This window comes from Streptopelia decaocto, assembly GCF_964273445.1.
Source record: "Streptopelia decaocto genome assembly, chromosome: 14".
Taxonomy (NCBI): Eukaryota; Metazoa; Chordata; class Aves; order Columbiformes; family Columbidae; genus Streptopelia; species Streptopelia decaocto.
The window spans coordinates 6,283,233-6,298,130 of record NC_138669.1 but is presented as its reverse complement, the minus strand read 5'-3'; the positions used below and the strand labels follow the sequence as shown (position 1 = coordinate 6,298,130).

Here is a 14,898-nt window from a genome sequence, read left to right as displayed (position 1 = left end):
ATCCCCTCAGGACAGGGGCACAGGGAGAGGCAAGAGCCTGAGGATGAGGCTGTGATGGGAGATGAGGTGTGGGAGGGCACAGAGGAGGACGAGGGTGTCTGCCCATGAGCATCCCTGGGATGCATGTCCCTGCACCGCCCTGCCACAAAGTCCCTCCTTGCAGGGGGAGGAGGGGGGCACAAGGACACATTCTCCACTGCCTGTGCCTGCTGAAGCTTCTCCCACCAGTCACGAGCAGTTCAGCAAGGCCAGGAACCAGCTTGTTCCACTGCATCCTGGGTGGTCACAGTCACCGGCAGCCAGACGTGACACAGGTCCCAAACCCCCCCACTTTCCCCTCCACCTGCCCAAAGGACGGGGCAGATGTTCTGCACACCAAGGGCTCCCAGCCCCAGCAGCACCCAGCACCACAGCATCCCAGATCACACCCACCTGCTCTCCCTCACCAAACCAGATCCCAAGGGCAGCACTGGGTGCCATACCAAGGACCAGCTTCCCCCTCCCTCCCCAGGCAGCCGCCAGGGCTGTCGGCTTTATTTAGAGCTTCGCACAAACAAACAGCAAAGATATCTGAAGTGACTTGGCACCATCAATCTGTGCACGGCATCATCCTGCACCCATTCTCGTCCCCACCAGCCTTCCCCTCGGCCCCAGCTACACATCCAGCCTTAATTTAGCTCCTCTTGCTGCTGGGACTGGCCACCCCAGGCTTCTGCACTGCAGCTCCCTCCGGAACCCCCCCCAGGGCAGCTGGAGACCGCACTCCCGTCCTGTGGCCAGTGCTGCTCCTGCTGTAAAATAATTCGTGGCTCCTGGGGAGCCCAGTGCAGCCGTTGTTTTTACTTCCCCTTCACACAGCTGGCAAGAGTATGAGCAAGCAGCAGAGACCCAGAGGAGCCGTCAGGTTTGGCCTTTTGCACATGCAGCATGGGAGGAAATAAATAAATCACTTTGCACAGGGATGGGATACGGGATGAGCAGGGGTTTGTGAAAAACTTGCAGCTACACCGCCACAGGCAGAGCATCCCAACCAAGCCTGGGAACAGGTACCCACGGGGCAAGCGGGCACCCAGCACAGGGGAGGTGCTGGTGGGACACGCTGCAGCCGTTCGCAGCCTCTCTCCTGGTTATTTTTAAATGGAATCACAGTTCCTGGAGGCCTGGCTGACTTCAGCCTGTCTGGGCTGTTCTCCTGCTCAGCATTGAAGGTTCAGACAACCTGTTTTGAGGCGATTACAAAAGTGGAGACAGCCCGTACGCAAGCAGCCGCCACAGAGCGCTTGGGAAGGAAAGTTAAGAGCTTAAAAAAGCTCTTGCAAGAGAAGGTAACGGCGGCAGAGCAGATGGTGCAGCGCGAGCTTCCCGGGAAGAGCTGCTATTGCTCCCTATTAGGAAGCATATGGGCAGGTTCAGCTGCCTCCCCCTGCCCACAGCCCTGCCGCTTGCATTGCAGGGGCTTGCTGGAACACAGGGGGGGTGGGAGGATCCCCCCAAGGAGAGCAGCTCCTGCCCCATGGGCTGGCAATGAACCCGGGGGAGAGGAGTGCTCTGCTCCTTTGCTTGCCTGAGACAGAGAGCGAGTGCAGCATTTTGGGAGGCAAAACACCACCATTAGTAGGCTCTTTCTGCACTGAACACCCACGGCGAGCAGGAGGCTGCTGCGCGGGTTGGCAGGGCAGGCAGCGCTGCCAGACTCCCTGCGGGCAGCCGGGCTGTGCTCCTGCAGCATCCTCATCCTTCAGCTCCAAACTGCTGCTCCCACAGGATGGATTTCGGAGCCTGGGTCTCCCTAGCCCCCAGGAGCCATGCAGCAGCTGCTGGGGGGGGACCAGGACAGCGTTTCAGGAGAGCTTTTCAAGAATAGGTTGATTTTCACAGCTTTGAGGCACAGTGAGGAACTCGCATCACGCTGCCAGCACCCTTTTGGGGAAGGCACGTGCTTACCCACCCCCGTGGGGTTGGGTGCTGGGGGAGGCTCAGCCAAGCAGGGCTCTGGTCCTCATCCCAGGGAAAAGGCTCCAGCCTGAGTTGTCACCACTCCCAACAGGTCAAGAGGCCCAATGTGCCTTTGGATTTCCCCATTTTGGATTTCCTGCTGGGCAGCAGCAGCGGCTGCACAAGTGGCTTCATCCCCAGGGACCCCCAGCTGGGGCAGTAGCACGCCAGCTCCAGGAGGAACCCTCTTGTCTGAGCCCACAGCATCCAAGGGAGCAATTACAGCCTCGCCTCGGCAATCCCAGCTGAAAATCTTGCCATGCTGGTTTTGCCCAGACTGCTGTTCCATACCCTGATTAGCAGCCTGTCTGATCCCCTCCCAGCACCCACAGCCCAGGGGCACAAGCAGTCCCTGCTTCTGCTGGAAGGGGATTTGCAGGTGATGGAGATGGGAGAGGTTTCAGTTCCTGCCCTGCAGTGCCAAACCTGGGCCTGTTAATGAGCCATGTTTCACTAACGACAGAATTAACTGCAGCTCGGGATTCCCGCTCCCCAGATCAATACGGTACAGTGGGAACATTACCCGTGACCAGAACTCAGCGGCTGAAGTGCTTGTGGGGTCAGTTCAACCTCAAAACCCATACCTGCAGGGATAGCTTACAGATAAACTTAGGAAAAACACCAATGTGTTGGACATCAGCCTAGAAAACACCCTAATACCAGCATCCAGCCGTGCTGTTCTGGGGCTGTGGGTGCAGGACCATGCCAAAGCATCTGCAGAAAACCTTCCTTATAATCCAAATTAACCCATCACACTCCCCATCAAGGCATTCAGGGTTGCAGAGACTTGCTGCCCCAGGGAAGCTGAAACACCCACTTGTATCCTGCCTGGCACAGGCCCAGCACCCCAAGAGATGCTGCTTTCACACCCTGTTTTGTTATGGCGAGCTGTGAGACCACATCAGAGCACCGTGCCCAGCACAGCACCCACATGAGGGCTGCTCCACTGCACACAAACCCGCACCAGAGAACAACATGAGCACGCTCACCCCGGCTGTCCTCCAGCTCCAAAGCCAAATTTCAAGACCCCCCCCAACCTACAAGCCAGGTGGACACATTCTCTAGCCCCCCCACCTCACCCCACCACCCCTGGGGCTTCAGAGTCAGCACCCCCACAGGGCTTCCGGCTGGGAGAAAAACACACAAATGTCTCCTAAAGTAGGTAGCACCAATTACACTGCTGATATTTAGGGCTTCCATCACAACAAATGGAGCTTCAGCTTCATTAGGTACCATGCCAATTTAATCCAAGACATCCAGTACAGAAGGAGCTTAAATTAGTTTATCTGATGTTAACTTATAACAAGCAATATGTTAACATGAGGATGGAAAGAAGTGACCCACAGCCTGTAAGCGTGGAACAGCACACAGGGCAGCTGTGACCCCAGAAAGGGGTGAAGGCAGGAGCACCCCAGCCCTGCAAACACTGATTTATGAAATTGGGGGGTGTATCATACCTGTCTGCTCACTGCCTGCCCCTGATGCAGCACCCTCCACCTTACAGCTGGAAATAGGGGCACCCAGCCACCCCCTTGTGTAGGAGAGGCCCTGGGGGGCAGTTAATGAGGTGCAGGTGCTTCATTAAGTCTGTGATTACCAGCAGAATGGCAGGGTGGGTTGGGGAGGCTGCTGTGTCCTTTTGCTTGAAGGGGGGCACATGGGAACTGTCTCTAATTGCTTTGGTCAAGCTTATGCCATGTGATTTAGGGCTGAGCTGAGACATCTTGGGTCCTCGGCTGAGCTCTCCAGCCCCGGCGGTACAGATGGTGCCGGGGGCGAGCGGGAGGAGCTGCTCCCGGCGCGGGGGATTTTCCGGGGATGCCACCTCCGCATGCACCAGCCGGACCTGCCGCCTGTCCCCGCAGGGAGCCGGCTTCCTAATTGCAGCCCACTTAATTTTATTGGCACTTGAGTGCTCTGCCGGGATCAGCTGGTCCCTTCTGAGTGCATAAAATGACTTTCAGGAAGGAGGAGGGAGGGATGTGGTGCTGCTGGCTGCACTGGACCTAATGAGGGTGCAATGGTGTGCCAGGTGCCCTCATGCTGTCACACATCGTCACCCTGGGCTATGGCAGAGCCTGGCCAGCATCAAACCATCCGTCACCATCCTGTGATGGATGCACACATCCACTGAACAAAAAGAGAAGCCCATAGGCTGCAGCAGGGACAATATCTGCACCATGGTTCCCCCATCCCTGGGCCACACGATGCTCCAGGGCTGCTCCTGTGTGGCAGCGGCACCTGCGGTGTGCTGCAGGGTGGGTAACTGGGCCAGGCTTCCTTAACACTGCCCTGCATGCTTCCAACACGGGGAATTCCTCCTGGTTGTGTCAGAGCAGGAAAGGTGGTTTATATCCTGTGCCTGGCCTGGAAACAGCCCCAGCCGAGCTGGAGGCAATGGGCAGCGGGACAGGGGTTCAGGGTGAAAAACTGCTGACGGGCTGGGAAAACTGCTGCTGCCAGGAAGGACAGACGTGGCAGGGCCGGTGCTGCTGCCCAGTCAGCGGCCGTGAGCACTGGGAGGGCTGTGACAACCTTTGCTCGCAGGCAGGATCCTGCCCCTTGCTCTGGAGGAGGATTTGCTCCCGTGGGTGTTGGGGGGAGCAAAGCCAGGGGTTCCTGGTGTGGGATGCAGCCCACACTCCCCCAGCTGTCCCCTGCTCTTAACTGGGGGCTGCTGGGTCCCAGGGGTAGCTGGGGACTGTATGGGACACCCTGAAGGGCCGAGGATGCCGGGTGCTGCAGGTGGGTGGGGATGCACATGGGAACAGCAGGTGCTTTGAGCCACACAGCATAATGCTGGAGAAGACCTTGCTCTCCCCTTGGCAGTACCGCTAGGACCATGGCCTGGCCGAGAAAGGAGCGATATCATCTCAGTTTTCTTCTGCCTTCTTTTTTTTCCGTATCCTCTCAAAGTTCTCTGTTGATTGCAAATTGTTATCATGAAAGCGCATCCCATGCTGCAAGAGCAGATAATGCTCTGTGCGCTCCCGGGCGCGGCGGCTGTAACTCCTTGAAGGCTGGGCTGCTGCTGAGTCCCACCGCAGCTGCAGATGAAAATAAAAACGCTAACGTGGGGGGATTTATCATGTTAAGCAATCTCAGCCCATCACTTCCTGCTCGGCAGGGCTCTTGCTGGAGGCACCGGGGAGGTTGCAGGACCGTGCAGCCCAGGCTGGGCACAGGGATTTGTGTGGCTGGACCTTGGTGCTCACACCTCAGAGCCGAGAGATGCCCCAGGTGGGGCTGAGCTGGGGCGCATGGGGTGCGGGACACCTGGTGTCACCCCACATTTCCCCTGAGCAAGCACTATGAATGGCTGTTTGGACAGATAACGGTGCGGCCGGCAGCAAGGGCTTTTATCAAGGTTATTTGTGAAAGGGCCGTATCTAGCACATCACAGTGGAAACGGCGATTGCGCAGCGCCTGGGGTGCGGGGGGGACGTGTCCCCCAAAAACCGGCCAGACCCAGCCCTAGAGGGGGTCCTGCTGTCATGCCCAGCCCCCAGCACCACCAGTGCTGCCCCCAGCCCTGACACTGGGCTGTCCCTGTGGTGGCCATCACTGTGGTGGCTGTCCCCACGCTGTCCCCACAGCAGCCTCACAGCTCCGGGGCCACGTGTCGGGGATTAAGGCTCTTTGCTTTATCCCCATTGGGACCAGACACATCCATGCACCTGACACAGTGCTCCCAGTTCCACAGAGCCGGTGCCATACTGGTCCTGCTGCTGTGAGCTCAAGGAAAATGCTTCTGCAAGAGATTTGTGTTGGTTTGTCTTGGTTTTTTTTTTCTTTTTTTTTTTTTTGGAAGCTGAAGGGCAATCCCAGCTCTGTAAAGTCCCCCCATGCTCCTGGTGACAGCATCAGTCCCAAGGATCTGGCCTGGCCCCGATGAGGAGCTGCTAATGAGCACAGTGAGATGCTGCCATCCTGCCCAGAGCTCGGTCTGCGGAGGGGGATCAGGGGGTTTGCGGTCTGTCTGGTGTCTAACAGGTTTAGAAAATATTGCCTGGGATTATCCACCAGCAGCAGTGACCAGAGAGGTCTGAGCCGAGACACACATCAGCACGAGCTGATGGCTGCTGGGGGGTCATGTGTGTGCATGTGGTTTATATGCACGCATGTACACACGTCCATGTGTTTGCATGCATTTGCATGTGTGCAAACACACGTATGCAGCAGCAGCAGCTCTGGGGCAGGGTTGTGGGTGCAAACGGTGCTGCTGGCCAGGGGTGCTGAGCTGTGTGTGGCCCCCGGCAGCTACCAGCCCTGTGCAGGGTCTGGGGTGCCGGGAGGAACCCCGAGCGCCGGTGGCAAAAGCATCTGCCCCACGACGCACACGAGGGATGCTCCAGCCTTCCCTTCGTTGCAGCCCATTACCGGCAGCTCCCGCCTGCCAGCATTAATGATATCCACCCAATTAGCCGCTGCGAGCTCTGCCTAGCCCCAAGGATTAGCGAACGAAATCATCATCCCGAGGCGTAAGCAGTTAACACGGCTAATTAGTCATGGTGTGAATCCTAACCCAAACACTAACCCGGGCACAGGCAGCACTGTGGGCAGGGGGCTGCTGCCCACCCAAGCCCCCCTCGGCTGCTGGGAGCTGTTTACGGCGAATTTACTGGGCTCGGGGATGCGTTATTTTTACACGTTGCCATAGTTACCGCTACCATTATAAAATTAAGCCTTGAACCTTGCAGAAGAAATGGATCTGTCAGAAGTGATTATTTTAGCGCCTGTGTTGTTGGTCCTGCCGCACTGCCCACCCCACGGCCAAGCCCCACCGGGGTGATGGGCTACCAGGAGATGGGGCTCTGGGCAATGGGGTCCCGCGTGACGGGGTTCTGGGTGATGGGGTTCCAGGTGATGGGGGTCCCCACTGAACGCTTGGCAGGGGCCACGTCCTGCTCAGGGCACATTGCTGACCGAGGCGCCGGGCAGGCTGCCGCAGCACCGGGCTGGCCTGGCCCCACCACGCCAGGAGCCACGGCGCCGGCACAGCCCCTCCGCACTGGCAGCACCGTCGAGCACGTCTGGGGCAAACAAAAGCGCACTGAGAGCGAGCTTTCAGCCCGCGCCATGGCTCCCCGCTGCAGCGCTTGCTTTCCCCCTTCTCCTGCCTCGCTGCAGATTTTTTCCTTTCCCTGCACTGCTGCTCACAGGGACAGGACTTGGGGCGCTGCCAGAGCTGTGGCCAAGCGTGGCTGAGCTGTGAGGCTGCTCAGTGCTGGGGGGAGCAGGGAGCCCAGGGACCCCACAGAGTCCTGCCCATGCTGCCCCTGCACCCCCAGAGTTCCCCGGAGGGTTCCCCATTCCGAGCAGCAGCTCCCAGCGCTTTTCCCCAGATGAACGTCCCGAGCACCCCTGGGAGCATGCAGAGCGCTGGGGGCACGATGAACGCATGGGTGTCGGGGGACCAGGACCACCCCAATGTGTCCCCATCAATTGATCCAGCATGAGGAGCCTGGGGACCCCCAGTGCAGACAGGACACCCCTCGTGCCACCCCAGGACCCTCTCAGGCACTGGCAGGACCAAGCCCAGCAGCTCTATTTGCCGTACCCGTGCCAGCTCTGCAGTGCGATTGTCCCTGACCAATGTCCCGGCAAACACCGAAAGCACAAAGCGAGTCTTTCTTAAGCGCTGGTTGTTCCTGTTCGTCCCACGGCCCTGGAAATCCCTCTTTAATCATTGCCAGAGTCTTGGCCTCCACAACATCCTGCAGCGAAGGACCGCACGGGCCAAAGGAGTGCTGGGCGCAAAGAATTTCCTTTTGTCACCACATTTGAAATGTGTTTGACACCTTCATTTTCCCCTTTGAGATGGGGAATGGCCAGAGGGCAACCCCTGAGCTGCCCCACATCCCCTCAGCTCCAGGGATTTAATGAAAATGAGAGGTTCCCGGCAGCCTTGGCTGCAACAGCACAACCTCCTGTTAGACACCAGAGAATCCACATGGACACGCAGCATCCCTCAGGCTCCTTCATCTCTCTGAGGCTTGAAGCCCTGGACCACAGCCTGGGGGTCCTGGTTCATGTCCCCGTGGCCACAGGGCAGTGCCCGGGAGTCCCCTCCTCCCTGAACACCCCGGGGGTCCTGCAGGGCTCCCCAGTGCCGTGGGGTGAGTGTCCCATGATGCGGGTTTCACTGAGTGCTTGGGGGGCTGGAGAGCCCTTGCTGCATCAGGCCCCCGGGGGAAGGACAAGGCTGGCAGTGAGTCTGCGGCACCAAAACTGTTCCTATGACAACCCCAAATCCCAGACCTGTTTATTCCCTTTAATAAAAATCCACAATAACCATGAAACCTGGGAATGAGATTGAATAAGTAAGACACGAAATAAATCAGTGGCAGTGTAAAGCATGTCACCGTTTTGCTCCAGCTTCTTTCCTTGCTTTCCAAGGAACAGTCTGAGAAACGGGGAGCTGCGAAGGGGCAAGCTGGCAGGGTTGGAATTGGTGGAAGCAGGATCCAGCCATGCAGCACCCCGGGGCTTCTCCCTCCAGTTCTCTCTCCGGGCAGGAGCACAGCCCAGGGCAGTCAGTGGGCACAGGTGAGACCCACACGGCATTTCCTGGGGACACTCAAAGTGTCACTGAGACCCTCTCGCCCTTTCCAACCCCCTCAAAGCACCCCAGCTGCTCCTCATGCTGCTCTGCATCCATGTCCTGGCACAGCATCCCCCATGGCATCGCCCAGTCCCCATGGCATCGCCTGATCCCCATGGCATCGCCTCATCCCCAGGGCATCACCTGATCCCCATGGCATCACCTGGTCCCCATGGCATCGCCTCATCCCCAGGGCATCACCTGATCCCCATGGCATCACCTGGTCCCCATGGCATCGCCTCATCCCCATGGCATCGCCTCATCCCCAGGGCATCACCTGATCCCCATGGCATCACCTGATCCCTATGGCATCGCCTGATCCCCATGGCATCACCTGGTCCCCATGGCGTCGCCTGGTCCCCATGGCATCACCTGATCCCCATGGCAACACCTGATCCCCATGGCATCACCGGATCCCCACGGCATCGCCTGGTCCCCATGGCATCACCGAGTGCCAGTGGCACTTCTCCTTGCTCAGCCCTGACTCCAGCACAAGCTCAGCTTGTCCCACTGCCCCCGAGCGCTGCAGCACCCTGCTGCCCCCCAGGAAGCTCAGGAGACACCCACAGCTTCAGCCAGCCCCATGCACTACCTGAGACCATGCTCCTCCTTGTTGTTAATTAAACCATTGATTCCCCGCCCCTCACTGCTGGGACCAGCCTCCTCCGTCAATCACGTTCTTTCAACTAATTGCTCTCAGTTATTCCTTGGTTTCCATCAGAGGCTCATGCTCCCCATTGGCTCTTGGCACAGCCTGTGCCTCCCGTGCTGGATCACTGGCAAGGCACAGCGTGGCACAGCATCACACAGCACGGCACGGCATGGCACGGCACACACCACTGCCCCGGCACAGCACGGCACGCTCCGCCGCCCCGGCAGGCCCTGCCAGCCCTCTCGCCTCGGCACGTCCAGGAGCCGTTTCCCACCTCCCGGGGCCGGGAGCGGAGCAGACGCTGAGGCAGCCCCTGAGCATCCCCCGGCCTTTCTCCAGCTCCTGATTTCTTCCCCTCCCCAGGGCAGAAGTCCATGCAGACCCCCAATGGCACAGCCCAGCTCATCCCCATGCTCGGCTTTGCCATCCCACAGGGTCCTAACACCGGGCTTACAGACCACACAGAGGAAAAGAGCGACTAAGACCGCCGCTTCTGTTCCGCACCGTGACCCTGCCCTTGCTCAGCCCCGGCTGTGGGCAGGAGCCCCCGGTGGGTCCCGGCCCCTGTGTTGCCCCACGCCCCCAGCCACCGCAGCTCTCGCCCAGGCACAAGCACCCGCAATTCTCACTCGAGCACGCAGCAGGTGGTTCAGTGGAGCGTGACATGCAGCAGCACCAAGAAACCACCCGGATGAGCAGTGAATCCCCAGCCCCGGTGTCACCAGCGCTGCCCCCGGCGCGAGCTGCTCCCCGGCACGTTCCTACCTTGTGTCCACGCTCGGGCGCCTGTTTGTGCTTTCACTGCCAGCACACCCCGGGCTGCTGGCTTAAAGGATTTTCCTATAATAACCACCAAATCCCTCCCCTGGGCAGTTAAGCTGTAAACCTGGGCCCTTTCCTAGGTGCACAGCGCTCCACGGTGCTCTGCTCGCTCGCTGCTTTGCATATGCTCATATCAAACTGGTTTCCCCCCATCCTGACCCAGCCCAGTGCTTAAAAAGCCTTAAATCCCCTTGAATTTCATTTCCCCTTGCCTGCGAGGTCTATCCCCGGTTTCGGTCTCACCCACATATTTTACATACTCCTGCCCGTAATCCTGACGTGAGCTTTTCCGCGAGCTTTGGTGTCCTCCCCATGCAGCGGCTGAGCAACCCCGTGTCGGGGCAGCCACGGTGCAGCCATGGCTCTGCTCAGGAGCTGGTGCTGCCGGGGGCTTCACACCGGTGCCCCCACACCCGTCACTGCTGCTGGGGCTGGTGCAGAGGGGACCGAGCTGGGGATGGGCGCTGAGGGCGGTGGTGCTGGAGCCCTGCCCTGGCAAACCCCCACCACCACTGTGCCCACGGGGTGCTGGGTGCCCCTGAGCAAGAAATGACCCAAAAGTGTCCCCAGGGCACGTCCCCTGCTTATTCACTCGTGCAATTCACTCACTTATTCACTCACTAATTTCGGAAGTGGGTCTTCTCCCCCCAGAACAATCCCCTCCCCGAGCAGATCTCTGCCAGCACACAATGCTCCCCAGGGTCCACATGCACTATTTCATGCTGTCTTGTTTCACTTCTCTTTTTTGTTTTCACAGTAAAAAAGTAGATAAAGTTAGAAACCAGCAACTGCAGCAGCTTTCAAGGTTACAGGCAGCAGCAGCGGCAGAAACACCAGGTTCCTCTGCCTGAAAAGCACGTTTCGCCTCAGCTCATGCCCACAAAAGGTGTTTGCAGGTGGTGGCACACGGTGCGGTGGCACACAGTGCTGCCACAGGTGGGTACAGGTGCGCATGTCGTGCCAGCGTGTGCCCGGTGTTGCGGCGGTGCCCGGTGCGGAGCACACAAGCTGCGGCTCCCTGTCCCCACCATGCTCCGTCCTTGGCCACCAGCCTGCTGCCCTTGGAGGGGGACACCCAGCACGCGTGCATGGAGCAGGGGATGTGCATGGAGCAGATGTGCATGCAGCAGATGTGCAGGGACTGGCTGGGGATGGAGCAGGAGATGTGCACAGCTCAGGGAAGAAGGGGTGTGGGGGCTCGCAGGCTGATGCCAGCTGCCCTGATTTTACCACAGCACCAGCAGCCCCATCCCCAAATACCAGCTCCTCTAGGAGGGCAGGGAAAGTCAGACAAGAGCTTTTCCTCGGCCCATGAGCTGCAGCAAAGTGGCCCCAAAGGCTGTTCCCCAGAGCTGCCCTGTGTGTGATTAGACTATGCAGGTTTGGGGGGAGCTGGGCAGCTCAGCATGACCCTGCAGCAGCACAGGGTGTGTGGGCACAGAGCTGTGGAGGGGACACATCCCCCCAGACCCCACGGGACCAGCACTACGGCTCTTGCTCTGAACACAGTGGGACTGGACAGCATGGTTGTTTGCTGCCTTTAATGAGGATGAGCTTGGTGCAGCAACAAGAAAGCGCACATCATGGAGCTGCTGAGCTGGGAAGGTGCTGCTGGTGGCCGGTGCCAGTGGGACAGGTGTGCCTGAAGCCCTCCTGGAGCCATCAGCACTGCATGGCTTGCACAAAGCAGAGGTGCTGAGCCCCACGGCCTGATCTTGTGCTCAAGATGGCCACTGTGTCCTGGGAGAGCTGCTGCTGAGCCCCGGAGCAGCAGGTCCAGCCCTGAGCCTCACCCTGCCCAGCACTGCCACCAAGACAGGAATTAATCAGATTCACTTCTTTATTGCACCCTGTAGAAATGTCCCTGCTTCCTCCCTGAAAATGGGCTCTTTGGCCTCCCGGGCTGCGGTGCCACACATCACTTGGCATCTACCCTGATGCTGGCGTACTCGGAGCAGGCTGTGCCGGGGCTCCTGCCGCGCCGCGGGGCCGCAGGCAGGGGCTGCAGATCAGCGTAGTGGATTTCGTTGTCCTCCTTGCTGCTTTGCTGCAGAAGTGCACACAAATAGTGAATATTGTCACTAGAAACATCTTGCAAAAACATAACCCAAATGGCAGGTTCAAGGTGGGACGACGGTGACACAGATGCGTGAGTGGCCCCACACCACGACCCGGAGCATGCCAGCACCAAGCGCAGGTGGCCACTGCTCACCCAAGGGCCACCCCGGCCCCGGAGCCACGCGGAGTCCCTGCGAGCTGGGGCATCGCAGTAGGATGCTCTTCCCCACATTCACAGCTTATACTTACCTTGCTGGGCAGATCTGAGGCCTCTGCATCCAGGACTTCGCTGCTGGGCAGAGGAAGGATGGTCATTAGTGCTAAAGGAACCCGGGTGCCCTTCCCAACCAGCACAGCCCTCCTCAGTTCTCCTCCCAAATTTTAGCTGGGGTCTGTGACACATGGCCATACGTAACACCCACGCTGAAGGCAGAGGGACAAGGTGATTTCTGTGCACCTGGGCTGGGCTCAGACACTGCGGTGAGGGACTGCAGGGAGCCCTCCATGCTGGGCACTGCCCAGGCACCCTCCCATATACACATAGAACAGTGATGCACCTGTGAGCAAAGGGCATTTTCTGGGGAAAAACACAGCTCCAGATGGAGGGGAGACCAGGATAAAGCAGGTTGACAACAAACATGGTTCATTCATCTCATGGTGCAGAAGAGGCAGTGGGTACAAACCTGAGGGTGCTGGGGGGGGTCCCTGCACAGCACCGCAGCGTCGGGGGTGAGAAGCTGCCCACGGCCACCGGCTTGTCCAGGCACCGTCTCTCCGTCTCGCCTCTGCGCTTCCTCCTGTACACGAGAAAGGCGACAAAGAGGCCGAGGAGGAGGAAGCAGAGGACGACAGCTGCAGCCACCGTGCCGGGAGCAAGGGATGTCTCTGTGGAGACAGGGCGGGAGAGAGCGATGGGCATGGGGCAGCACAGACCCCACTGTGGGCAAGGCAGGGCTGTGGGACAGACCCTCAGGAGCTGCGTCCTGCGAGGCTGCACTCACCATACAGGGACACCTCTGTGCCACTTCCACGCTCAAGGACCTCTTCACCGCCCAGCGATTTTCTGAACTTCACACAGTAATAGGTGCCAGAGTCCTCGGGCTGAACATCCCTGATGCGGATGGTGAAGTCTGTGTTGGACCCATTCACTGCCCTTGTCACACGGGGGAAGGAGCCCGTCTGCTCATAAACAGTCACATTCCCGCTGCCCAAGCCCTTCAGCCACTTCACGGGGCCAGGGGGACTGCGTTCAGATACGGTGCAGGTCAGGGTGAGTGTCCCCCCGGCTGCCACCGACACCTTGTCCTGGGGCTGTCGCAGCTGGAAGCCTGGATCCACCTGGGCACCCACACCTGGGCATAGTGACAGGAGGGTAGGGGCTGAGGGATGGAGCGAGGTGAGCGCTTGCTCCACTCATCCCAAGCGGCACAGGCAGAGCGGCCCCAGTTTGCTCCCAGTTTGCAGCTGAGAAATATCCCTGAATATGGCAGAGACCAACCACAGGCACTACGTGTGGGAGACCCGATTAAAAATGAACAAGGGGCAAATTTGCATCCTAGGCCACATCCTTAACACAAGGCGATGTGGGCGCTTGGATTCTGGGTAGGTACAGGGCAGCCAAGGGGAATTCCTGGCAGGAAAAACTCCCTAGTGCTGTTAAACATTAACGCTCTGCCAGCTTTGTACAACGGGAGCCAAAATCACTGGGCCCCTGCGAGGAAGCGGGTTCAGAGCCTGGGGCTGTGCTCAGCAGCCAGGAGCGGGCTCTGAGCGGGGATGTGCACCCCGGAGCCGAGCAGAGCCCCCAAACCCTCCTGCCCAAAGCCCCCGGCTACCTCCGGTACCAACCCGGCAGGGATCGGCTCCGCACACGCGGGGCTCGGTTCTGCACACCCGGGGCTCGGTAGTGTATATCCCGCCCGCTTTGCCCCCAGCATCCCCGCGCAGCCCAAAAGGGGTTCGGAGGAGGAAAGCCCCCCCACCCCTCCCGGTGTCTCTTTTTGCCGGCCCGACCCGTTAGCGATCCGTGGCGGCGGGAGGGCCTCCCCCGCGCCGTGACCCACCCCCGGGCAGCAGCGGCCGGCGGGGCAGGGACGCGGGGGGCTGGCGGGGGCTGGCCGGGGAGCAGCAGCCGCCGTCCCGCTCCGTACTCACCGCAGAGCCGCAGCGGGACGAGGCTGAGCGGCCCGAGCAGGAGCGGAGCCGCCGCAGCGACCGGGCGAGCCATGGGCACTGCCCCAGCTGGGGCTGCGGCGGCGGGACGGGGGAAGGAGAAGCTGCGCAGGAAACGGTAGGCGAGCGGCCGGGAACGCCTTCGGTGCCTGCCCCGGGGCGGGCGGGGGCAGCGGCGGAGCCGTCCGGGAGCTCCGCGGGACCCAGCCCCGACGGGACCATCGCATCACCCCGAGCGCGGGGGCTGCGCTGGGCGCGGGGCAGGAGCGCGGCTCGGACCCCCCTGCTCCGGGAGCCGCAGCGGTGGCTGCGGGGGGCTCAGGGGAAGCCCCGGCCGAGCTCTGGGCCATTGGAGACGCCTGCCCGTGTCATGACCCTGCTGGCAATGCTGGGTGTCCCCGCAACACCCTGGGGTGCCGAGCCGTGGGCTGGTCACGCGTGCAAGAGCAGGCCAGATCGGGACCCCTGCCTCTGGCTGCCCGGTGCTGGTGGCCGTGGCTGTGGCACACGTCTGTGGGGAGAGTGGGAGTGACATCCCTGGTGAGAACCAGCCTCATGACATGTAAACACCATAGGAACCAGTGGGACTTCTGCA

At 60.0% G+C, this 14,898-nt stretch overlaps 1 protein-coding gene across 4 annotated transcripts; it reads right to left on the bottom strand.

Annotated features, from left to right (window-relative positions):
* Window positions 1-11,906: 11,906 nt before the first annotated feature.
* LOC309445987 (signal-regulatory protein beta-1-like) lies at window positions 11,907-14,791 on the bottom strand. Of its 4 annotated transcripts, none has more exons than XM_082065319.1 (5): window positions 14,286-14,791; window positions 13,133-13,242; window positions 12,815-13,016; window positions 12,381-12,423; window positions 11,907-12,120 (listed from the first exon to the last, which is right to left on the bottom strand). In XM_082065319.1, exons 1-5 carry the CDS (start codon window positions 14,651-14,653, stop codon window positions 11,992-11,994), a joined length of 852 nt encoding a protein of 283 aa, XP_081921445.1. In that variant the 5' UTR covers window positions 14,654-14,791; the 3' UTR covers window positions 11,907-11,991. The 4 variants fall into 4 exon arrangements, with proteins under 4 accessions (XP_081921445.1, XP_081921446.1, XP_081921447.1 ...); XM_082065320.1 differs by having other exon boundaries at window positions 12,381-12,420; XM_082065321.1 differs by having other exon boundaries at window positions 13,133-13,510; window positions 14,286-14,790.
* Between the last annotated feature and the right edge of the window lie 107 nt (window positions 14,792-14,898).

Coding starts and splice junctions, on each gene's coding strand:
- LOC309445987 (XM_082065319.1), bottom strand. CDS start 14,653: ATGGCCCAGAGCTCGGCCGGGGCTTCCCCTGAGCCCCCCGCAGCCACC. Junction 13,243..14,285: donor CGTCCCGCTGCGGCTCTGCG/GTGAGTACGGAG, acceptor CATCCGCATCAG/GGATGTTCAGCCCGAGGACT. Junction 13,017..13,132: donor CACAGAGGTGTCCCTGTATG/GTGAGTGCAGCC, acceptor CTGTCTCCACAG/AGACATCCCTTGCTCCCGGC.